Source organism: Scardinius erythrophthalmus (genome assembly GCF_964197995.2).
Source record: "Scardinius erythrophthalmus genome assembly, chromosome: 21".
Lineage (NCBI taxonomy): Eukaryota > Metazoa > Chordata > Actinopteri > Cypriniformes > Leuciscidae > Scardinius > Scardinius erythrophthalmus.
The window spans coordinates 28275276-28299361 of record NC_138241.1 but is presented as its reverse complement, the minus strand read 5'-3'; the positions used below and the strand labels follow the sequence as shown (position 1 = coordinate 28299361).

Here is a 24086-nt window from a genome sequence, read left to right as displayed (position 1 = left end):
GGTGAGCGCATTGTTTTGAACCCACCTTAGAGCAGAACGCAGGCTGTATATATGGCCAAGGTTGGGCTGGGACGTGTGTGTAGATCCTTGGGGTGCGTTAGAGCCACAGTGGGTTGAATACCAGAATTTTGGAAGGTGGGGCAGGCAGGGACCCTAAGTGAAGGCCAGGAAAAGGATGTATGTGGTAGGCTTCAATTTGACACACAAAAGTGTTCGATTACATATTACAGATACACATACAAGGTTATAAATAGCTTCTGTTGTTGCAGGCCCCAGAGATTAGCGTTTAAGCAGGGTTTGGCATCCTTAAAGATGTTATCACCATGTGACAAATCCACTGCTGAGTTGATAACCTTACACACACAAACACACTTCTCTTCCAGGCTGCTTTTGTCTGAAGATGTGTGTTGCCAGCATGTTTCACTGAATAGACCAATATGAATGACAGACAATACAAATAACCCACCAACGGAACGGAAGTAGCTTATAAATATTTTAATGTGTTATTTTGTCATAAATACACCATATATATTAGAAAAAAAGCATCAGTCACAGGAGAAAACACGAGTTACAGTAGTTTTGTGCAAACAACACTTAAATTTAGATTTTTCACAAACTTTTGTTTAACCCCTTTAAACAAAAACAAAAAAAAAGTTATTTAAGAACTTTTGGCACTTTTCAAGTAGAACCAACTGAAATATTGTTCATTTAAGAAGATATCAAAGATATCATGAACTCCGAGCACTGGATATTCTGAAACTGAGGTAAAGATTGGTGAATCTATTTGAATTCCACATTTACCCTCCGAGTCAGAAAGGTCCAATGTTTCCCCATAACGCCAACACAAGACCTTATGGGTGCATGTTTAGCTTTGTGCAAATAACGTTTAGCTAATAATACCTATTTTTAGCTATTTCAATTTTCAGGCTTGTCCCCTGCCAGCCAGCAGCAATTGGAAATTATTTAGCCCTTTAGCTTGTCCTAATTCTACTGTGGCCCTCGAAGCACAGCACATCATCCACAAAATAATGCACCAAATGTAGGCCGGTTGTGAAAGACGTTTGAAATAAAACTTCTATGCTGGTGTTACCTACTCTACTAGATACCTGAGAACGTGAGACGTGTGCTGTCTGAATTACCAGCTTCTGGTTGGTTATTAAAAAAATTGATCAGATTTAGGGACAAGATAAAAGTTTTGGTCAGGACTCAGGAACAAGCCTTCAGTGAACATTGAAAGTCTGAATATTTATCTAATAAAAAGTGCTTCTCTTTAACCTTTTGGAAAACCCAGGCCGGTTTGTGTTAAGCAAATCAAAACAAAAAAGACATAAATCTATCCCTCCTATCTGAATAGCATTGAAGCCACTAATTTAAGATTATCCTTGACATTAATGTCAAAAATCTTTCCACCAAACTCTGTTTTATTCCTCTAACTTCAGCTCGATGAGCACAGCTGTGCGGGCCAGAGGGGGTTCAAGCCCACAATACCAGGAAGTGCCTCTGGAGGGCCTCACTAGAGTCGTCTGTGTGAGGAGCAAACGGCAGATTCTTAGTGTTCATCTATGACAAAAAGCTTCTAAATCCATCAGCCAAAGTCTAAAACAAGAATTTTTCTTTGACTTGAGTTTTCCACGGTGGCCCTCCAGAGCCTTCCTGTTACTCTGCAGACCCTTACTGGCCCTTTACACTAACATAGACAAACAATTCTTCTATCCTTTCACCAACACTGGTGCTTGGCTCTGCCTGGGGATGCCCCTGCTCACTGCCAAGACTCTGCAGCGGCAGCCAAATATCTGTCACAGGAGAGAATCTGCTTCGCCTGAGGAATACTATCATCTGGCTCCAATTTAATTGATTTCACAGCATTAGAAAAATAGAATTTGCGAAGATAAATCACGTTTTTTCCAATATGAAAAATAGATCGAACTCTAGCAATTTCTTTCTTGGTTGTTCCAGTTTGGTGAAAGGCATTTCTGTTAGCATAAATAGAAATTGATAAGACATTTTAACACATGCGGATAGTATGTGCTAAAAATGGCCGCTACTTCGAACTACACATTATATAAGTGTTTCGTAGCCCTGTACCCTTTAAGGACAGCTGCCGCGTAGAACCCGACTAATGACAACACCACGAGCTAAATGAGCGTGTGTGTGAGCGCGGCACATCGGTGATTGTGTTTCAGCACGCGTGAAGTGACAGGTTACCTCTGAGGCTCTGTCACCTATTAGCGAGTAGTCGGATTCTCTTTGCTTTTCGGTTTAGCGCGGATCTACACCTCAGCAACGTCCTTTCAGAGTTTGTTCTCAACAGGGCGGCCTTGAGTAAAACTGCACTTGCACACTGACAAAGTACAGAAGTGTCAAGAGACATAAAAGGCAAAGTTACTATATTATAAATCTCAAAAGGAACACTAAAAAAAGCTCATAGCAACATTAGCACTATGTAGCTCATAAATCTCCACAGTAACTCTGACCAAAAAGTGAATATGGCTTGGTGAAAGAGCTGCTAACCATGTAGTGTAGTAACACCGGTACAGTATATTGCAGCACAGAAGAGACCAGCAGTGTCCGAGTTTCTTTGGAAGTGCATCTCTCTGCTCTTTTAGTGGCGCCGTAATCGTTTAAAAAAGCATTACTTTTAAGGCTTGTCTTGCAGACAAAAGGTCAAATGTGTGTGTATACACATGTAAAAGACACTGCTGCTCTCCTGCTGTGAGTGATTAGTCAAAGTAAACATGCATAGAATGACACACACCCCAGGATAGAGCTAAAATATGACCGTAATACTGAACGGTACAGATCTAGTACAGTACAGGGGTGATATATGCACACTAATTCTGCTTCTGCCATGCCTTTGTACCAGCGCACACTTGGCAAGCAAAGGTTTAACACACCAAACCAATTCCTGGTGCTATACGAACCCAACATCAAATAGTCAATCTGTTTAAGAACACATTAGAACTCCTAATAATAAATCCTCCATCAACCCCTGATATCCTAACCCTCCCAAAATGGGGTGACTTGAAGCACCGCTGTGTCAGTTAATCGCTTCAGAATGACTGAAAAGAGAAGTGCAGCACATGAGAGATCCTCAGCTCTGCTCTTCACAGCAGGGGTCGATAGATTGACAGAGACTGACTGAGGGCAGGTGCAGTGCACCTGCCTTTCAAGATGCACACGGCTGGAAATGAGCCTTCTGTTTGATCACTTTCAGCCTCACTGACAAACTTCATTATGATTCAGCTCAATATGTCTGCTAGGCACTGGAATTACAGTAGGACAACCTTCACTGCAGGGAGCTTCACCACTACAGCATGCACGCTGCAAAGAGCGTAACGATCTGGAAATCCTTTAAATATGAGCTCATTTCTATTTCTTTTATATCTAATTTCTGTTTAACTTTCATTTGGTAATACAGAGAAAATTTATTTTCTTAACAAGATTGTTTTGACACATCTGTGAGCCCTTTACACAGGCTTTCGCATTGCTGCTTTGCACAACAGCGTTTCAGCTTTCTCAGGGTGCTAGTATTATTTACTGTCATGGTATGCTGGGTAAAGGATCTCTCATTAGGCTGTGATATTTGTCCCTGACTGTGAGCTAAATCCTCCTCATCCCTCAACAGAAAATCCCTCATTCTAACTTGTGAAATGGACGGTTTTGTGTGGGTAATTGGATAGTGGACGTTAGTGATTGTAAAGTGACCCCCCTCCCTCTTCCCGGAAAGTGAATTTGTCAGATGAGGGGATTAGGGGTCGAAGAGGTCAGCGTGTGGCTGCAGGTCCACCTCTCTGTTGAAGCGCTCAATCTCTTTATTGGCGTCGTGCACGTACTGATCAATGAACTGATCCATCACTGAATACACACATGTAAGGAATCAACATGTGATGGCAACACAACACACAGCATCACACGAACACATTAGTTCTGTCAAACACAGTAATATTCAATACTGTCGATATCAAATATTAGTTTTAACGCTGTCGATTACAGCTCACAATAATTTGAACTGATGCCTCAGTCTGTATAAATGCATTACAGTGATACGCTTAAAATGAAAGCTTAGCTGTATTCGTCATTTTTTCAAAACTCCTGATTAAACATTTAGCCTTCTTATCGGATAAAAATTATTATCTGTGGTTCTCAACAGCATGCTTCTATTGCAGTGTGTAGACATTAAAATAAAATAAAAGTTTGTGGTCAGTAAGATTTTTTACATTTTTCTCTTATGGTCACCAGGGCTGCATCTATTTGATCAAAAATACAATAAAAAATAATGTACAATAAGTAAAATATTGTGAAATATTCTTACATTACTCCATTCTTCAGAGTTAAATGATTCTTCAGATATTATTTTAATATGCTGATTTCTTATTATTTGATGAATAGAAAGTTCAAAAGAACAGCATTTATTTGAAATATTTTGAAACATTATTATAAAGGTCCTTGTCAATTTTGACCAATTTAATGCATCCTTGCTGAATGTTTGTTTATTTTTAATGCCATGCCAGCTTCTGTGGCTATTTCCATCGCGAGAAAGGTGAAGCCTTAAATTGAAAGGTGTTTACAATTTATTTTTGCTAAAAACTCTAAAACTATATCTGGTTTAACTTTGTTCAACTTTTCAAAAGAGATAACCGAGTAAAGTCTTACTGACCCTAAACTTTTGTACAGTAGAGAAACCAAGAAAATTTCACCACTATGAAATTGAAATTTTTAACCTGGTTGACAAGTTACCAGAATTAAAAGATACGAGGATGGAAGTTTTGCTTTTCTCCAAAGAAACTGACAAAGTGATGACCGTTGTAGAAGTAACCAGAAGGGAGAGGATCCAGGTGCCTTTTCATCTAGAGACACATAAAATGAGTACTTAAGTATTTAAACCACCGAAGCAGCATCCGCTTTGGTGACGTACAAAGGCGTGCAAGAGTGTGTATACTCACGTGAATGTATTTGATCTCCTGTGGAGTGAGCGTCCTCTGATTTTTCTTGATTTTCTTTAGCACTTTCTGTGAAACGCAAACACACTGATATTTTCAGGCCCTAACCCTCGCATGATTGCATAAAATCTCCATCTCTCTATCTCTCTCTATAATGCTACTAATGTAGTTGCTCTCAGCAAACATTTTACTGTTTGACCTCACACAAAATTAGGGCAGAAAATTTGAAAGAAGGCTGCGGATTCCACCTGGTCCAACCTATGAGAATTTACCTGTTTGGCACAATGCCGGAGCCAGTCTTTCAGCCCCTCCTGGGTGAGCCCCACTCCGTGAAACATTAGATAACAGTTGTTTGTTGTCCGCGGGCCATGGTGAGTCCCCTGATCGGGGGCAACGGTCACATTCCCACTGATAGAGTTACAGTTTACCTCCATCTGTCTGTCATTGTCTGCAGTGAAAACAGACACCAAATGCAGTCAGATACACACACACACACACACACACACACTGAGTCCAACATGCGGCACACTAATTTATCAAGCATGTCATAAGACGGAGCTATGTCTAGCATGGCGTGCCAACAGCCATCCATCCCATCAATCACTCCTCTGCAGTGTGGACTACAACTCTGCACTCTACAAACAAGCAAGGAGTCAAACTTGAAAACAACTGAACGCAATGCACTGAATGTTAAGAAAATGTTACAAAAACTTACAGGGATCTGAAAAAAAAAAAAAAAAAAAAAAAACACACAACAAACCAAACGTAGGCACCAAAAATATATTAATATTCAAAAGATTTCCATAACAAAAACACAGATGATTAATGGGGATAAGTAGGCATCACAGATGGTGTTCGGACCGTATGGGTCCTAAATGAACTACACTATCTAGCGTGCTGTAACTCAGGCACTATTAAATCACTCAACTCTCTCCATTCTGTCAATCTGCCCACTCTCTCCATGCAACTACACCACAGATTCAAAGGAACAGAGGACAGTCACAAAAAAACCCTCCAAAAAACGTGACCACAGGAAGAAACGACTGAGAAAAAAAAAGTGAGAATAGATGTGTGCAGGCCACATCACTTTGAGGATTCAGAGGTGAGAGTCCTACCGTGTGGCGTTACCCCACAGGCCCCCTGCCTACTACTTCTCATAGGAAAATCATACATTAACTACACAGACAAAACCAGAGCAAATGACATCCTGGAATCAAACAATATATATTTATAAACAATCTTAGTTGATTCTTGACTATGTCAACTGTATTTCCCATAAAACAAACGCAGATCTAGCAGGAGATGATGAAAACAGATTGCCCTACCAGAGAACAGCACTTTCCCACTGATGTGATAGATGTTTCCTGTGAAAGGGCTAGGTTTGAGAGAGGACTTCAGAGCTGAGAAAAGAAACCGAGACAGAGAAAAAGTGAGTTGTTTTTACTTTGAGTAAAGTAAATTATTTTAAAGTGAATATGCCATTAAATGCACATTTTATGTCTCTTTTCAAAGCATTAATGTGCATTATGCAAGAATTCAGACCATCTCAAGAGATTCTGCTTGTAACTGCAACTGACCCAATTTTCATTTTTAATCTTTAAATAAATAAATAAATAAATAAATAAATACATTTTGTGCAAAATGAAAATGTTAGGGTTTTATCCAGACCACCTTACAATGCTATGTGAAGAATTTAGGAAATAATAAATAAATATTTTACTTATTATTCTTTATGTCATTCTACTCTGTGCCAGTGATAATTTAGTGTTATTTATATACGGTAGCATTAAATAATATATTGAATTAGATGCTATTTTTAACATTTCAGTTTTCATTTAAATTTTTGTTTATATTTTAATAATGTTGTTCATGTTTTAGTAATGTTTACTGTATATGCTTTTGCTTTTTGTAGTATACGTTTACTCTATAGTTTTTGCTCATGTTTTTTTTATATATTTCTATTTAAGTCTTAGTAGTAGTAATTTAATTCAAATAAGTAATTTAATCTATTTCAGTTAGTTGCTAAGGCAATTTCCAATTTTCGTTTATTTCATTTTTATTTTTAATCGAACATTTATATTTTATTTTATTTCAGTTTCATTTCAATTAATGAAAACAATTTCAGTGGTCTTTTTTTAGTTAATAACAACAGTGCTCTGTGCAATATTTATTTACAAAGGAAATCAAACATTGTATTTAGGTGTGATTCAATTAAGGTATGTATGTGTATTAAGTTACACTACAAGTGAAATGAACAAAAAAGACAATTAAATTGCTAATTATTTGCAATACAAATAATCAACAAACCAGAATGTCATGATTGTGACAGTCTTATTGATGATGATAAATAAACACACAAAAGGATGCTTACCTTTGCAGCGCTGCAGAAATAACACTCTCTCTAATGGACGACTGAACTCAATACGATGCTGAGAAATAGACAAAGTTCCACTTCCAGACACAAAACGGCCCTCCCACCTGAAACAATACACAGTACATACAAGTGGATGTTTAACTATACTGGACTATACTAAGAAGAGGAGAGAACGAGACTATTACCAGCCAGGATACAGAAGGTATCGTGCATTGATCATATGAGACTGTGAGAAACTGCTGACATCCAGAATAAGACTTATATCTTCAGTCCTACAATACAAAACAACATTCAAAATTACCATTACATTTAAGTGAGAGTGTATGTCAGAGGAATTATCATTGTACAAACCTTCGAACCACCCCTTTTTCTGCTAAGATAAATGCAGTTCTGGGATTGGCTGCACGGATCAGCTGCTGCATGTGTTTGAGAAGCGGGTGCTTCTGCTCAGTAGTCAAACCCGTGAAGACAACATTGCTGACAACACCTAAAACAGAAACTCATATAAGGAATCATATAACAGACGTTTTATCCAAAACCACTTACAGCGCACTTATTACAGGGGCAATTCCCCTTAAGTGCTGAGGTTAAATGAGGCTGCTTTAATTAAGGGCACATTGGTGATGCCTCACTGTCTTCAAACACTACAGTACAGCTTGATTGATATTGTTCATATCAGACGAAAATGATCAGGGACGTTGTTAAAAATAACGCTTGTTTCTAATCACGGGATTCTTCAGAGGAATATGCAGACATACGCAGTTTTTCCACCGTCGGGCCAAACCATTCTCTTCGCTTAACCGTTCCATTCCATGCTGTTCAGGGCCAGCCGGCACGGATATGGTTTCATTTTCCACTGTGGGGCTGATAACAGAGCTCTTTGGAATGCAATACAAATGTGTCAGTCATTGCCTTGGTAACACAAGAGTTTACAAATGACATGAGATGTAAATAGGGACTGCGTTATGGAGGATATTTACTGATATTTCTTTTAATTTTATTAATTTGTGTTTACGTAGCTCAAATAGCATGCTTAGCCAGCTACAGAGAAACTGGTAGCCAGGCAACAGAGAAGTGACAAATCCTGAGTTGCAAAGTCACTAGACGCATTCTACAAGCATTGTTCTGGTACGAGAACGGTTTCTAATCATGCCATACCAGGCTCAAGTGGAAATACAACTGGAACTGTTCCTTACCATTCTTAGAACCGTTTGGCCTGACGGAGGAAAAACGGCTATAGAAAGTTGCATTGTTTATTTGTAAATGTGCCCAGGCAGTCTCATTTTAATCTTTCAAGTTTTTTATAATAGGTTTCATAGTACAAGAACATTCTGGGCCCTATCTTGCACCCAGCGCAATTGACTTTGTACACCGACGCATGTATCATTCCTATTTTGCACCCGCGCAAAGCGCGCTTTTCCCTCCACAGAAGCACGTCGCTAAACTAGGGAATGAACTTGCGCTCCCTGGGCGGTTCAGCGCAAAAAAGGAGGCTTGTCCAGCGCAAACGTTCCTTCATGCTATTTTGCAGGTTTAGAAAACAATTGCGCTACTAACCAGGAAAAAATAGTTTAAAGTCAGTGGCGCGTTGCGCATGTTATTAATATGCTATTTTAAGGGCGCATGCTTGGCCATAATCAATGAAGCGTGTGCACAACGCGCACCTTGATTCTCTCATCTACACAGAAGCAGCAGTTTTCATTTTTGCAAATCATACATTATTACGATAGATAGATAGATAGATAGATAGATAGATAGATAGATAGATAGATAGATAGATAGATAGATAGATAGATAGATAGATAGATAGATAGATAGATAGATAGATAGATAGATAGATAGATAGATAGATAGATAGATAGATAGATAGATAGATAGATAGATAGATAGATAGATAGATAGATAGATAGATAGATAGATAGATAGATAGATAGATAGATAGATAGATAGATAGATAATTTATTATAAAAGCATACATCTAGCTTACACATTTACCCAAATTATCATACGCCTTTTTAACCGAAGTTAATTTGGGTGTGTTTCTCCATCCCCAACGTCCCTGACGAGAGTGTTGCTCTCCTTGGCTGTGAACCGCTCCTGGCGCGCGCCTGGCAAATCCGCCGTTATAATAGGAATCCGCTTTAGAACAAACGCGCCTGCTCTTAAAGGGAATGTGAGATGACGCTCTGATTGGTTTATTTCACGTTACGCCCAAACCACACCTATGAGTAATGAAGCTACTTCAGACCAACCCATTTTAGATTTGCGCCTGGCGCAAGAGTCATTTATCCCGCCGGGAAAATAGCAACAGCGCCAAGACCCGCCCACAAAGTTACTTGCGCTTTGCGCTTTGACACTTGCGTTTCAGATCGTTAAAATAGGGCCCTCTATCTCTAAAGATCCAAGAAAAAATTTCTTCCACATGATATGACCCCACACCAGCAACAGATCTGACCATCTGTTCTATAACATGCACAAATACTCTCACCATATTGAGAGAAACTCACCCTGACTGCACTGTTCCAGGAGTTTGGGGAAGAGAAGCCTGTGAAGAGCAGTTTCAGAGAGCTTCAGACATGACATCAACCAACGGAAATTACAGTGTGTTAACAGGCTCTTTAGTGACTTGTATTATAATTGCATAATGACATATAATTCTTATTACAGCATTTACAATATGAATGTGGAAATACTCTTGCCTGTGTTTGATGAAGGATGTGAGTGGGTTGACACAGGCTGAGACGGCACCCACTGTCACTTGGCTGTGAACATGTGGGTCTGGATGAGCCGTGATTGCCTGGATTACATCCAGCACATCAGTGTACCTACAACACATAACCACACAAACTCATGTCATAAAAACAATGATCAGTTAATTTAATTGTTTCTCAATACATAGTGAGCGACTTAAATAAATGTGATCCTCAATGCGCACATCAAAAGGTTCTGAGCCAGTGTTCATGTCTATCTTACCCAGGTATAAGCAGCAGAACTCTGGGTGAGTTCAGATCTGCGTCCCTCTGTTTGGCCAGAAGACTGCTCAGGAACCGCTGAAGGTGTGATGCACTGAAATCCTCAGAGCCCTCCAGAGAAGGGCAAAACACCTCCCACCTAACAATCAAACAGTACTCAGTTTAAGAGAATAAAGATAGTAATTTGTGCACCATGATCTAAAATACTTTCCACTGAATTCAGAAAGTCACAATTTCCAACCTTTCTACTTAAAGAGTGCAGCAGAACACAAAGTACAAATTGCAATTAGGTTTGAATCATCTTCCAATGGTAGTACAGCAAAACATATTAAAGTCATAAATATCGCTCAATAGGAATCTCCCACATCCATACATAAATATGTATCCATATAATACATAAATGTATTAGTATAGTTATAATGATAGTTCATGGCATCTTGATTGATCTCTCACCTGGTGCTATTTTGATTCACTTCCATCAAAAAATCACACAGATTCTTCTTATGACTGCCCGGCAAGCCTGAAATGATAGTGAGGACCACCTACACACACAAACACATTTATCTATTATTATTCATATGGTCTGTTTCCTCCAGCATGACCTGTCGGTTAGATTATGTATGACTGTGTTCCGTGTATACAAATGCACTTCACCTTTTTGTTGGATTCAGGTATGGTGTTTTCAGGCACGGTGTCTGAAAACACAGTAGACAAGTGGTCGCTACAGACAGACTCTTCTCCCACGCTACTGCTGATGGCAAAATGCTGTAGAAACCTGAACACCAATGTACATAAGAAAAGCAAAAAACTTAATGTAAATCATTAAGAAAAAAAAAAAATATATATATATATATATATTATATATACATATACACAATACACAAAACTGGACAATTTGAAATGTAAGTTGATTATGATGATATAATTTATAATGAAAAAGAAAAATATATTAGCCTACATTAAATAATGCAAAATAGACAGATTTTTGGACCATATTGACACAAAGACAAAAACCAAGCAATTGGCAAAATGTCTTGTGACTTGTCATAGTCATAGCTTGTTAGGTCAAAAGTTCAGATTAACAAGAAATAAGTTGATTTATCGCTTGACATTCTGCCACATCATTCCTGGATAGTACAAGGTCTATTTGTGTACATGTTTGTGTGTGTGTGTGTGTTACCTGTCCTGCTCTGGCAGCTGTGGATAAGCAGTCTTCAGAACAGCTCTGTGGCTGTTTGCCGCTGGAGAATGTGTTTCGTGAAGCTTAAAAAGCCTGAAGTACCTGAGAGAAAACACGTCATCAGATACCATCATATGCTACATCATGATACCTCTGGGCTCAAGCACAAAATAAGATCTTAACAAATCAGGCCCTATGCTGTTGGCTGAGCTAATGCAGAATGAAGTGTTATCTCACATGTTCTTGTGCTCAGGGCTCAGCTGATCATGGAGGACGTGCTGCACTCTCAGTCCAGAGTCTGACTTATGCCAAGCTGGCAGGACCTGCAAATCATATCACGACTCATTTACAACCAAACACTAAACAGAATACAACAACTCTGCAGGACAACAGAAACCTAAATGTTCCACCTGCATATGTATGTGTGTGTGTGTGAGCACCTGTGAATAGAAGCTTTTGTAGCTCTTGGTTCTGGGAAGTACAGCGATGGCCAGAGAGAGCTCAGTGCTGTGTAAAGAGAATGGAAGGTGTCGAAGCAGAGAGGTCTGATACTCTATGAACAGCACTGAAATATCAGACAGAGAGCCCTGTGAGGGAAAAAAACATTATATACATTTAGTCAATATAAACACATCACTGATAATATATGCATATCGTTCAAAAGTAGAAAATTTATGTTTTTGATTAGTCTCATATTCTTACAAAGGCTACATTATTTTTATTTGATAAAAAATACAATGAAGACAATAGAATTCTGAAATGTTATTACAATCTAAAATAGCTGTTTTCTATTTTAATATATTTTAAAATGTAAATGGTAAAGCTGAAAATTTAAACAGAAATTGTAAATATCACTTTTGATCAAGTTTCATCCTTCTGACCCCATATATCATGAATGAGAACATTGCTCACCCCATCATAGAGTTTAATTGTGTTGATGTGACTCATAGGAAGTGTGATGGAGCCATAATGTGGATGTACAAACAGGATACCCTCAGAGAAAAACACCAGCTTCCCTACAAGACAATAAAAACATTACAAAAGCATTATTGCCTGTTCACAAGGACTACTTGAATCGATGACCTTCCAATAGAGGTGAAATCTGACCTTCCTCCGGTGTAGAGAGCAGGCTATTGGAGAACATGTAGGCAGAGTCTCTCACTGTAAGAGGAATGCCCAAACACGTACCATCCTCTTCCTGTTTTTACACACACAGATATTAAATCATATACAGGAGTTAGAACAGCATGAGGGAGGAGCTTCAATGTTTTGCCAAACCACTGTATTGTGAAACTTCACCTTCAGCAGATGCTGAGCCTGTTCAGACATTCGCACATCAGCCTCATTTACCTATAACACACAGAAGTTAATTAATAAATTAACTCAGCATTTAATCAAAAATTATCTCTGCACATGTAGAGAGAGAAAATGAGTGCACTATACCAGCCAGCAGACATAGCGAGGAACTGAGGAGGTGAGCACAGTGAAACAGCTATCAGAGGAAAGGGCGCCATCTGCAGAAGAAGAGATGCCTTGCAGTCACAAGTCCAGTTTTTCAGCACTTAAAGGAACATGCTGATTTTTTGGGACTTTAGCTTATTCACTGTATTCCCCAGAGTTAGATAAGTCCATACATACCCTTTTCATCTCCGTGTGTGCCGTAACTCTGTCTGAAGCACTCACCGCTAGTTGGAGTAAATCACTCTGCAGAAGTAGCAGTGCTTTGCCTTCTGAGAATATATTTCCCAGTATGTATACGGTTAGAAGATGGCTGTGTCTCATGTGACCTTGTTATTTGTACACGCTGTGACTCTACAAATCATAGCATGTAAATAGGAAAATGTTGGCGTTATTTTGTCACTTATTGGGAGCAGTATGCTAGCTGGAGCCATTTACCTCCAGTTTTTTTGCTAAGCTAGGCTAGCGGTGTGTGCGTCAGACAGAGTTACAGCATACACGGAGATGAAAAGGGTATGTATGGACTTATCTAACTCTGGGGGATATGGTGAATAAGCTAAAGTCCCAAAAAGGTTAGTTGGTGTACCATTTTTAAGAAAAAAATACTCAGCAATAGTGTTGACTGATGAATTTGCACATGGTTTGTCTTAAAGTACATTAAAAACACCACATAGACATACAAACAACATTCACCTTCATTCAGTCTTTAACTGAATACAGTCACTAAATGGATTCTTACCTCTCTGCTGAATGTAAACGCTGGACTCTATAAAGGATTCAGAGAAAACTATTGATCCTAGGTTTCCTCCACACTGGGGATCTGGGATATCATACACCATCATGGATGCCTGTGAAGAAGCCAGACATTTTTTGTCAGCTGTACAATGAAGATATTTAGTTAGCCCTACAATGAAAAGCTGCAGCTGGGCTTGAAAGGTTTTTACTCACAGTTTTTACCAGAAAGCGACTGTCCTCATCACTGAGGGGAATGATTCTGTGTAAACGAAGATTGTTTATTTTTTATATCAGTTATGAAATACGAAATAAACCAATTGAAAGAACAGAAAATGGAAAGTGTATAATACAGTGTAACATGTGAAGGGAATATCTGTGTGTGTATAGAAACTCACGTTCCCTCATTATTGACAGCCTGTATGCTAAACACAGCTTTGGACCTAAATTAAGTAGACAAAGTAGACTCTCAATTCACAATGCAAGCAGAAAATTCTCACATTACACCACTTTTAGTAACCAGTGTCTTATAGCGAAGGCCCACAAGTGATCTGAATGCTCAGAACCCCAGAGAAAGTTAAGCAGATTTGAACGCCAATTGAACGCCAGATTTGAGCGCCAACTGGAACGTCTGGCAGTTCTACACATTCTCTTGTGTTCCCCTAGTGTTTTTAATAAAATTTTGGATAAATTGATCATACTTCACCTTCTGATAAGGAAATAGTGCTCTCAGCTGTTTAACAGATTTGCTAATGTTTAAATCCAATCACAGTATTCATTGATAAACTAGCTCAGAAAATGCAGCAAAAAATAAATAAATAAAGCCTCGTCAGTTTTCTTCTGGGCCTTTCTATAGCCACAGAGTGTGATTTCTGTGTGAGTTGCATACCTGAGAGCTCCCTTGTACTGAATCAACCCAAAATTGTCCAAGGCCAGCTGAAACGTTTGTTCTGCTACATCCTTTGCCTTGAAAAAATATGTGTACATCATTTACTATAATAATAACCTGAGCAATATTTCTATACCCATAATGATGGCATCATAAATTGACTGTAATAAAGGCCCATTCACACCAAGAATGAAAACTATAACGATAGCTATATTAGCATCCACACAACCAGAAAACTGCAGCATGTGCTATAAAGTAGGAAAGAATTTGATTGGCTGTTAATGTTTTTATCATTATTATATGAATTCTCTCTGAAAGTAGTTCCAGCAATAATTCAACAATATCATTCCTCTGTGTCATTAGTGTTATAGTTGTGGCATGGACTCCACTGTTCTCGTAAGGTGCGATCACATTTACAGTTGTTCAGCGAATTTTCATGGGTAAAATCCAGTCATCCTAATAGGAATCCATGCGATGTGGAATTTCTTGAGGGTGAAAGATTTCCCCACGCAGACTTTGCAGGGTTCGTTAAGGTTCGTCACACACTCACTTTTTGACTAACAGAAAGCTGCTTGGTTTGAAAATGACTTCTGTGTGAGCTGTGCTTCATGCATCGCTATACTTGACAATGAACAATGTACCTTTTTGCCACAAAATTTCGCTAATGCAACCGCATATTTTGAGTTTTTAAAACTTTATGGTTATAGTTATCGGAAGGCTATTTCTGAAATGGAAAAAATGTACCCACATTCAAAGATTGCTCTTCCATCTTAAGTTGCCTTTTACTTTTAATGTAAATCCTACATTAATGTTCGTCACAGTTCTGAGAGTGTAATTTTACCTTTCTATCACTGGAGTTGATAGAGAAACATTTGATTCCTGCCAGTACAGACTGAACGGCAGCTGAGTAGATATGTGAAAGCAGCCTGTAACACAACAGGTCTAAATTTAGTAGCAATCCATTGATCAAAACACGGTACAAAGCACGATTGGAGAACTTACTGGAGATCTGTGCTCTTCTGCTGGATTTTGTCATTTCCTGTTGGATTAACAAAACCAGCAAACATCACACAGTGCAGAGAAATTGAAAATGATTTCATTAAAGGGGGGGTACAATGGTGTTTCATGTATTCAGAGTTGTTTACAGTGTTAAAGAGATGGATTCTCATGCTTAACATGGCCAAAGTTTTTTAAAAATATTTTGGACGAATAACGGAGAATTTCTGTGCCGAAAATCTTACTTCCGGGTTGGTACAAGTTTCGGCTGTTTTTTTTTTTACCGTGGATCTAATGACGTAGACCAGAGTGGAACTCCTTATATGAGCATTTCTCCCGGAAAAGCGCGACCGCGCACCTCAACGCGCTTCAACAGGAAATCATCGGCAGCGCTGCATAGTGTCTCCAAAGTGTTTTTGGTGAGGGAAAGCTTACCAAAGAACCCAGCGTTAGGAACAGTGGATGCAGAAACGAGTTGTGTAGACTGTTTGTTCCCTGCATTTCGACGATGAATGTTTTATAAACAAAGCCCAGATCGACGGATTCTCTCTATGGCTCTGGCTTCGCCCACACGGCCCGCCTCCAGACACTCGTTTTTTTCCGGAAAGACTCGGTACAGCCTATTTTCTCTTATAAATATAATAAAACTAAAAGACTTTTTGGAGATATGAAGGATGCAATACTACTCTATAGGTACTCAAGATTAACAGGAGATTGAGTGAAAATGAGCATTTCACCCCCCTTTAAAGACATCCTCCAGAGGTACACTTACCCAAGTATGGGACATGTGTGCTTCCAAAGAAATAGGTTCGAGCGCAGGCTAGTGGCCCTTTAGGAGCCACACATTGCAGCAGCTGTGAGAGAGATATCAAATTGTTGTATGAATAAAAATACATAAAGGAAGGAAAGGAATTCATGTAAGTTGAGGGCCGAGTCATCATGCCACTGTGTGGCGCTGTCTCACCATGTGTTTTGCAACACCCCCAGCAGGGCTTGTGTTGCGGATATGGTGGCCTTCAGAGGGAAAGGTGAAACAGTAGTTCTCCAGATCTTCCTTAGTAGAGTGACTCCCAAACAAAACGAATGGCTGCCTGCTTTTACTGCAGTACAAACAATGTAAAATGCATCATATGCCTTACAAATAAATAATTCCTCCAGAACGTATTGGAAATAAGAGCTACTGTATCATATGGAAATACCTCTTGTCTGTGATATTGCTGGAAATAAGACCATGTGAATAATACGTTCTGAAAGGCTGAAAGACACAGAAAATGAGATTAGGCATCATACAATTAATCATTATCACCACATTATTTTCAGTCACTGTTACAGCCACATGAAATGACGGGAGCCCTAAATTTGAGTTTGCAGACATTTGTGGAAACTACAATGCCTAAATAGCTATTTAACATTTGGTTAACAAGTTTTTTTTCCAGCTCATACAACCTATGTGACTTCACCTGAAAGTAAATAAACCAACTTTGATATTTAATTTTGATTTTAAATTGTTGCAAAATTATGGTAGTGATAATATTACAAACAGTACCTCTGCAACTTGGGCCTCTGACAGCTCCTGCATGGACAGTGCACTCTCAATTTCCATACTGGAGAACAGACAGCTCCACTGTCTTTCGAACAGCTGAAGGTCCTGTGAGAGAATATCACACCCACTCTTGTATAAGAAAAAAATGGGTGCATGGGCATGTGAAAGGTAAACAAACAATCATGCTTCGATCTATGCAAGTGTTTTACCTCATTGAGAAGGCAGTCTAGAGACACTGGGTCCAATCTGCTGTAGATTTGCCAGAGTCTCTGACTTACATCTGTGAGCTACAAGATGCAAGACAAACAATTTTGTTGCAGGACATAATAACAAAAGCTGTCTCAGTTTATATGCCTTTACTTTAGTATCAATCATATTAAATAATATACAACTATATATTATACAAAGTATATACTACCCATGAAGTCATGTATAAGTAATAGAGTAGAAATACAAAACCTTATATTTCATGGTGAAAAACCCTCCAGCCCCGATTCCTTCCAAGGCAAATGCCTGAATGATGGGCCATTTCTCCAACATAAACATGTCAAACTTCTGAACTTGGTCTAAGGAGTATATGAATCAACCATAAATATGATGGGCAAAAGTACAATACTTTTTCAATACCTATATCGGTGTATCACATGCTTACCATGTGAACTGTAGGGGATTCCAATACAATGGCAGTCTTGAACCATGGACACAAAACTTGAGATCTTAAATTCCTCTGCAACCTCTTCATCTTCATACTAAGAGATAAACAGCAAAATAGGTAAAAAATAAAAATAAAAAAACTAATAGGTGATCTGAAATAAATGACCCAGTGGATGAATATGAGTGTGTGACAGACCATCAACATTGGAAACATATGATCAGATATTTGATTGTTTAAATGCTATTTCCCCTCTTTATTTACATTTAGATGTCTTTCTCACTTAAAATTAATATTTAAGAACACTAATAACGGTTAAATGTAATCTCTAGCAAATCTCACTATATATATATATATATATATATATATATATATATATATATATATATATATATATATATATATATATATATAAAAAATTTTTTTATATAATTTATTTAATATATTTTATCATTTAAATGTGTACGTGTGTGTTTTTATATTTAGACAAAATAGTATAGAATATTGAATATCTGCCACAATAAATAAATAAATAAATAAATAAATAAATATTTCAGCCTATAGAGAGTATGCGTATAACGTCACCGTCGGCTGGAGTAACTGCGGTTAGGCCCACTAAGCAAAAAGACTGAGTGGCAGCATTTGTTTTCAGTGTGAATGCCGCGAAAAATACACAAAACACATCTAAAACGGGAAAAAGCTTTGTGATTGACTGTACAACTAGATTTGACAAGAAATCTGAGGTATATTTTTTACAGACTGCCGAAAGCTACAGAAAAGAGAATAGGCTGAATTTAGGGATACAATCATACCCTATATATTGTATTGTTATACACGGTATTGACAACTCGTCAATATTTACCATCTTATATTCTGCATAATTGGACATTTAAAAAAAAAAACACTAAACAACTATAAAAGTTTTAAGGCTGGACAATGTGTGTGTGTGTGTGTGTGTGTGTGTGTGTGTGTGTATATATATATATATAAATAAATGAATATATATAAAAATATATATAAATATATAAATAAATATATAACATTGATATTGATGAAGTGATCACCCAGATTTAGACCTACCTATATTGTATTTATATAAAGCATTCACAAGCAAATTTGCTTTATGTATTTCCCCGGCATTAAAATCAGGCACATATAAATGACAGGAAACATGATTCCTGGCTGCATGTCAATATCTATGGATCACTGGATCTTTGGTAAGTTGTAAGGAACACTATATCGAATACAACCTTTAGTTTAAACAAATAATCGTTTGTTTTAATCGCGTTTTCGCAGTTTCTCCTATTAAATCCAGTCACGCAGCAGGCTCTTTTTCCACTCAGTCTGGATGAGGGGGACGTGTTCTGGCGGCAGAGTGACGTCAATGCATACCCTCTTATTCTTCCAGCTCAAATTGTAATATAGGTGCACCTCTAGTAAAGATGTGGAGATGATGAAAAGCAGTGCAGTAGAGTAGATCATTACCTCTGTCTCAGTCAGACAATGGAGCTGCAGATTCCTCCAGTGAGATACATAGGGAAGCAAGTACCCATAATTCACTGGGTTGCAGTACAGATGGACACACTCTGTCTTAATAAGGATGATCACATCTAGGAAAAAGCAATCATACAACAGTACAAAGTCAAAAAGATGTACAACAAATGTGCTCATTCCTAGTACTAAGAATGACTGACTGCAATTAAATAGCTTATTAGTGAATATTAATGGATGAGAGGTTGCCGTACCATCCAACACTTCCTCTGGGAAGTCCTCTGGGATCTGATCCATGTCAAAATGGTTGTGTTTATACAAGCCACAGAGAAGGTAGCTGGCCAGCTCGCTGCAGCCTTCATTGTAGCGGCTGTCAATACCTGAAAAATCAAACACAAACACAGCATATTACTTACAGGTGGCTCACTGGAGCAAGCCATCTCCACCTGTCTCTTCGGAGTAAAGATTAGGCTACATGAGTGAAAGAGCACAGGTGATATTGATTAATTAACTCACCCAGGGAGCAAAGGATGCCATCTGGAGCTGTTTTAACATCATCCCTTAGCAGAGCCTGGACCTGCCGTAAGCGGGAGCAGCTGCAAAACAGCATTGCATTACAGTCACCGAACATGGTTCAGGAAATAACGAAACCCTATACAAAACAATATAATACTGCATTACTCGAAATAGGAAGGACGGCCTCCTTATAGGACTCATGCAGAAAAATCATTATTCACCTTCATGTCCGTCCAAACCTTTATGCAGCTCTTTTCCAAATAAGGACATAAAAGTAATTTAAATGACTCACTCATCCACTATAATCTAAGTGTTCTGAAGCCATGTGATTTATTTGTGAGGAACAGACAGAATTTTATGTCATTATTAACTGATAATCTCTTTATACAAGAGCCATTGCATTCATTAAAGATTCTTATACTACAGGGCTGTTGAAATCTTGAATCTGATTGGTTGATGGACGTTCTAAGGTGTGCAATTATTTGTATCAAATATTATGTGTATCAAACCCATGTGAATTCAGAAATTGAGACTTCTTTACACCATACTGTTTTGAACATTGGCTTGATACATGATATAATATTTGATACAAATAATTGCACACCTTAGAACGTCCATCAACCAATCAGATTCAAGATTTCAACAGCCCTGTAGTATAAGAATCTTTAATGAATGCAATGGCTCTTGTATAAAGAGATTATCAGTTAATAATGACATAAAATTCTGTCTGTTTCTCACAAATAAATCACATGGCTTCAGAACACTTAGATTATAGTGGATGAGTGAGTCATATAAATTACTTTTATGTCCTTATATGGAAAAGAGCTGCATAAAGGTTTGGACGGACATGAGGGTGAATAAATAATGCCTGCGTCAATGTGCATACTATCCATCCTAAATAGTATGTGCCATTAGTAATTGACTGTCAATACTATTTAGGGCAGATAGGGTGGATAGTATGCACATTGGGACGCAGGGAATGATTTTTCTGCATGAGTCCTAGAAGGAGGCCGTCCTTCCTATTTCGAGTAATGCAGTATTGTATTGGTTTCAAAACATTTTTTAAAAAGAATCACAGCTGAATGACGTTGATCTGGTGAACTCATAAACGGGTGTCTAAAGGTTTTAATTAATTCAATCAATATTTAATGTGTATAATACAAAAAGGATAATTATAGTTAATTGTTTCCATCTGGCCTAGTTTGCCACGGTCTGCCTAAGAACCCACAAAACAAGCACTACTCATTAATAAAATATTTAATGGTATTTAATTATTTGTAGATTATATTTAATAGATTACACTTTCAAGAAAGCATTTGCAATTGGTTTGTGAAAGGAGTCATTGAGTGGTCACTATAAACTTTTCTTGTTTGCTGAGAGAAGATTATTCATAATGTTTATGGAAATATGTCTCAACTACAAACTAACAGCATAGGATTTGGGATCAACAATATGAATGTAGAATTTTCATATTTGGGTGAATTACTCCCTTTAACATGATCAAGAAAGGTGCTGAAAGTGTCCAGATGCAACTCTTCTTTAAGAAAGAAAGGCCTTTATGAGAAGGTTGGTGAAAACAAGACGATGGTCATCCAGCCCCAAATCCACCATATTCATTACTGGCCATGAGCATTTATAAGGCAAAGCTTGTGTAGGCTGAAGCACTACAACTGTACACTATCAGAAACATATTTGTTTTTAGATATGTCTATTCAAAACCAAATGTGCAGCTAAAATGGATTTAGGTTCACGTAATTTTGAGGGAAATTAACGTAACTTAGATATATTACGACAATGAATTCAAATATCAATGGTTCTAACGTTACTGATATGACCGAATGAAGATAGAATCGATTTGACGTTTGATATCAAGACATAGCAAAATTCATATCTTTAAGGTCATATTTAACCAAAACCCAGGCGAACGGATGTTTACAGTCTTACTGTGATGTCACCATCTTGGAAACGGAAGAAGTGTCTCAGAGGATCACAAATCAAGCGAGAATAATGACTTCACGCTGAGGGGTGGGCGGGGGCGCTCGACACTTAGCTCAACGACAACTAGGCCTATCTACTAGCTAATTACATTTGTATTGAATAACTGGTCATTTTAGCATCTTACTATACTCGCGCTTTCTTTTGACACGATATATTTAAATGGTTGTGGCGCGCGCGGACGGTTGGCCTGCAATCCTCAGCAACCGTCATTTTTAAAATAAAAACATTGTGCCTATAATATAACCGGCACTAAAATAAACGACGGAAAACAATAATTACCTTACGGAAGCGGTCATTACAGGAGATTTGTTTTTCCTTATTGCAGCCATGTTCGTTGTTTGGTATTTAGAATTGAGATTTGTCACTATTAGTCTCCATAGTAAGAATACGACTCAGTCACTGTAGGAGAGAACAACAGACTTGAGCGCATAGGAACCGCGCATACCATTTCTTCAAGGAGGGGGGGATTCGTCATTTTCAGCTTTGTACAGTGTTACAGTACAGACAATATGCCGTCCCGTGATTGAAACATCAACGTTCTTTGTGATAATTATTTATCAGTTTGTCATAAGAATTGTTTTTTAACACAATTATTGCAAAATTAACACAATAGAAAGACACTGTTGCCGCCTCCTCCGCTGAGGTCAAAGGAAGAAATATTATCAGTGTCTCATGCAATCCTCGAGCAACGTTATTCTTTTTTTATGCGAATAAAAAAATCATTAAACAACAATAATCTTTTAAGTTATTAAAACGGATTTACATATCTCTATAATAATAATCTCAGAAATTATATTACTAAAGGAACATCGAAATAATTAAAAAAATTGTATTTTGTTTTTTATATTAGTTATGTTTAATGTTTGTTTTGTTTTATTGTCTTCGATTTGTAATGCCACGTTTGTGTTGTGTGACATTAGCTGTTGAAACAGGCTATAGCCTACTGTTATCATGGGGATTCTTGCCATGGTTTTGTTTAGTTTTTTCCATATCTGTCCTGTGAGAAAGTTTTAGAAATGTCTTAAGCCTTTATTATTATCCAAAACATGGATAAATTCTAGGGCTGGAAAATGAAGAACACATTTCGCAACATTATCGCAAAATTATCAAGCCTCATTTGTGTAGGTCTGAGAGCTGCAAAAATAGAAAAACAGGAACATCGGTAGATGGCTTTGTGTATGATAAGATTTAAGATAAAGACCTGGCAGGCAGTTTGTTGAATTTCCCTTAAACACACACAAACTCCTGCCAAAAATAAAAAACAAAGACACACTCAGACAAACACAAGCCAGCTTTCATTTTCCAGTTTATTTAATTGGCAAGCACATGCACTTTAGATTATATAAATCTCTTGAGACTGTGTCAGGACCACGGTAAAGAAAATACCCTATCGATGCTGAACAGACTCTAGTGCACCTTTGCTTTTACTGTAATTCACTGGAAAGAAAACACCTTTACGAACTCCCCCACAATGTTTTTCTTGACTTGTTTGAACTTGACTACTGCTCCAGAAAACAGGGACACACAGACCCTGGAAAGCACTCCAGTACTTGACCCTGAGGAATTGACTTCCTTTCTGTTACTGCTATCTATCTGATTTTCCTGTTATTGGCTAAGCATCACAACTAGCTAACACAGTTAACTAACATCAGATGCCAACCATGGAAGCATCTGTAGGCTACATGATAAACACCTCTAGTCTAACTTGTTGAAATGGGCAAGCGTTGCTTCCTTCATCTGACTCACAAATCCTATTCTTTGGGAAAAGCATGACATGCATAGTACAATTTTAAAAACATACATTTGGATGGCAAATGTTTTCTGTTTTGCTAATATAGTATGTCTACTGGAATGCCTCCTAGTTTTGATATTTAGATATTTCTTTTTTTATTTAATTTATTTATAGCCTAAAGCACGTTAAAAACTGCACATTCAGACCAAAGTGCAGCACAATCAACATACAAACACATAAAATACAATAAAACAAAATTGTAAAAACTAACCCTAACCCCACCATAACCTAACAAGATGAACCAACTAGGGTAAGGGTGTGACTTACCCTAAACCCTACCTCTTAAAAGCTACTGAGAAGCTGTGAGTCTCGAAATGTCTTGTTCACACAGCAACTTACAGCAGCGTCTCCAATACTGTCTGTATGAACGAGCAACGAGAGTCAAGCCTGTACTCTCTAACCAGTAACCATTTTGACACGACAAGTTCATCGGTCTAGCTTAAAATGTTCCCAGCGTTACTCGTCGTAATTGCATTTTTACTAGTAAGAATTCAATTAGAGAGCTTTACAATTCAAATCTTCATTAACCGACAGAAGCTTTGATGAAAACACA

At 37.9% G+C, this 24086-nt stretch overlaps 1 protein-coding gene across 1 annotated transcript; it reads right to left on the bottom strand.

Annotated features, from left to right (window-relative positions):
* Window positions 1–480: 480 nt before the first annotated feature.
* dnaaf9 (dynein axonemal assembly factor 9) lies at window positions 481–22187 on the bottom strand. The gene is made up of 37 exons (XM_081351790.1): window positions 22021–22187; window positions 19744–19823; window positions 19482–19607; window positions 19222–19346; window positions 17737–17833; window positions 17544–17650; window positions 17294–17371; window positions 17088–17189; window positions 16741–16796; window positions 16506–16641; window positions 16314–16395; window positions 15548–15584; window positions 15387–15471; window positions 14546–14622; window positions 14055–14099; window positions 13873–13918; window positions 13664–13772; window positions 12910–12980; window positions 12766–12816; window positions 12574–12664; window positions 12379–12482; window positions 11907–12053; window positions 11704–11789; window positions 11467–11568; window positions 10941–11061; window positions 10740–10828; window positions 10288–10425; window positions 10014–10139; window positions 9822–9859; window positions 7666–7801; window positions 7500–7586; window positions 7312–7418; window positions 6266–6340; window positions 5213–5388; window positions 4944–5009; window positions 4754–4847; window positions 481–3855 (listed from the first exon to the last, which is right to left on the bottom strand). The coding sequence occupies exons 1-37, from the start codon at window positions 22068–22070 to the stop codon at window positions 3749–3751; spliced, it is 3450 nt and encodes a 1149-aa protein (XP_081207916.1). The 5' UTR covers window positions 22071–22187; the 3' UTR covers window positions 481–3748.
* Between the last annotated feature and the right edge of the window lie 1899 nt (window positions 22188–24086).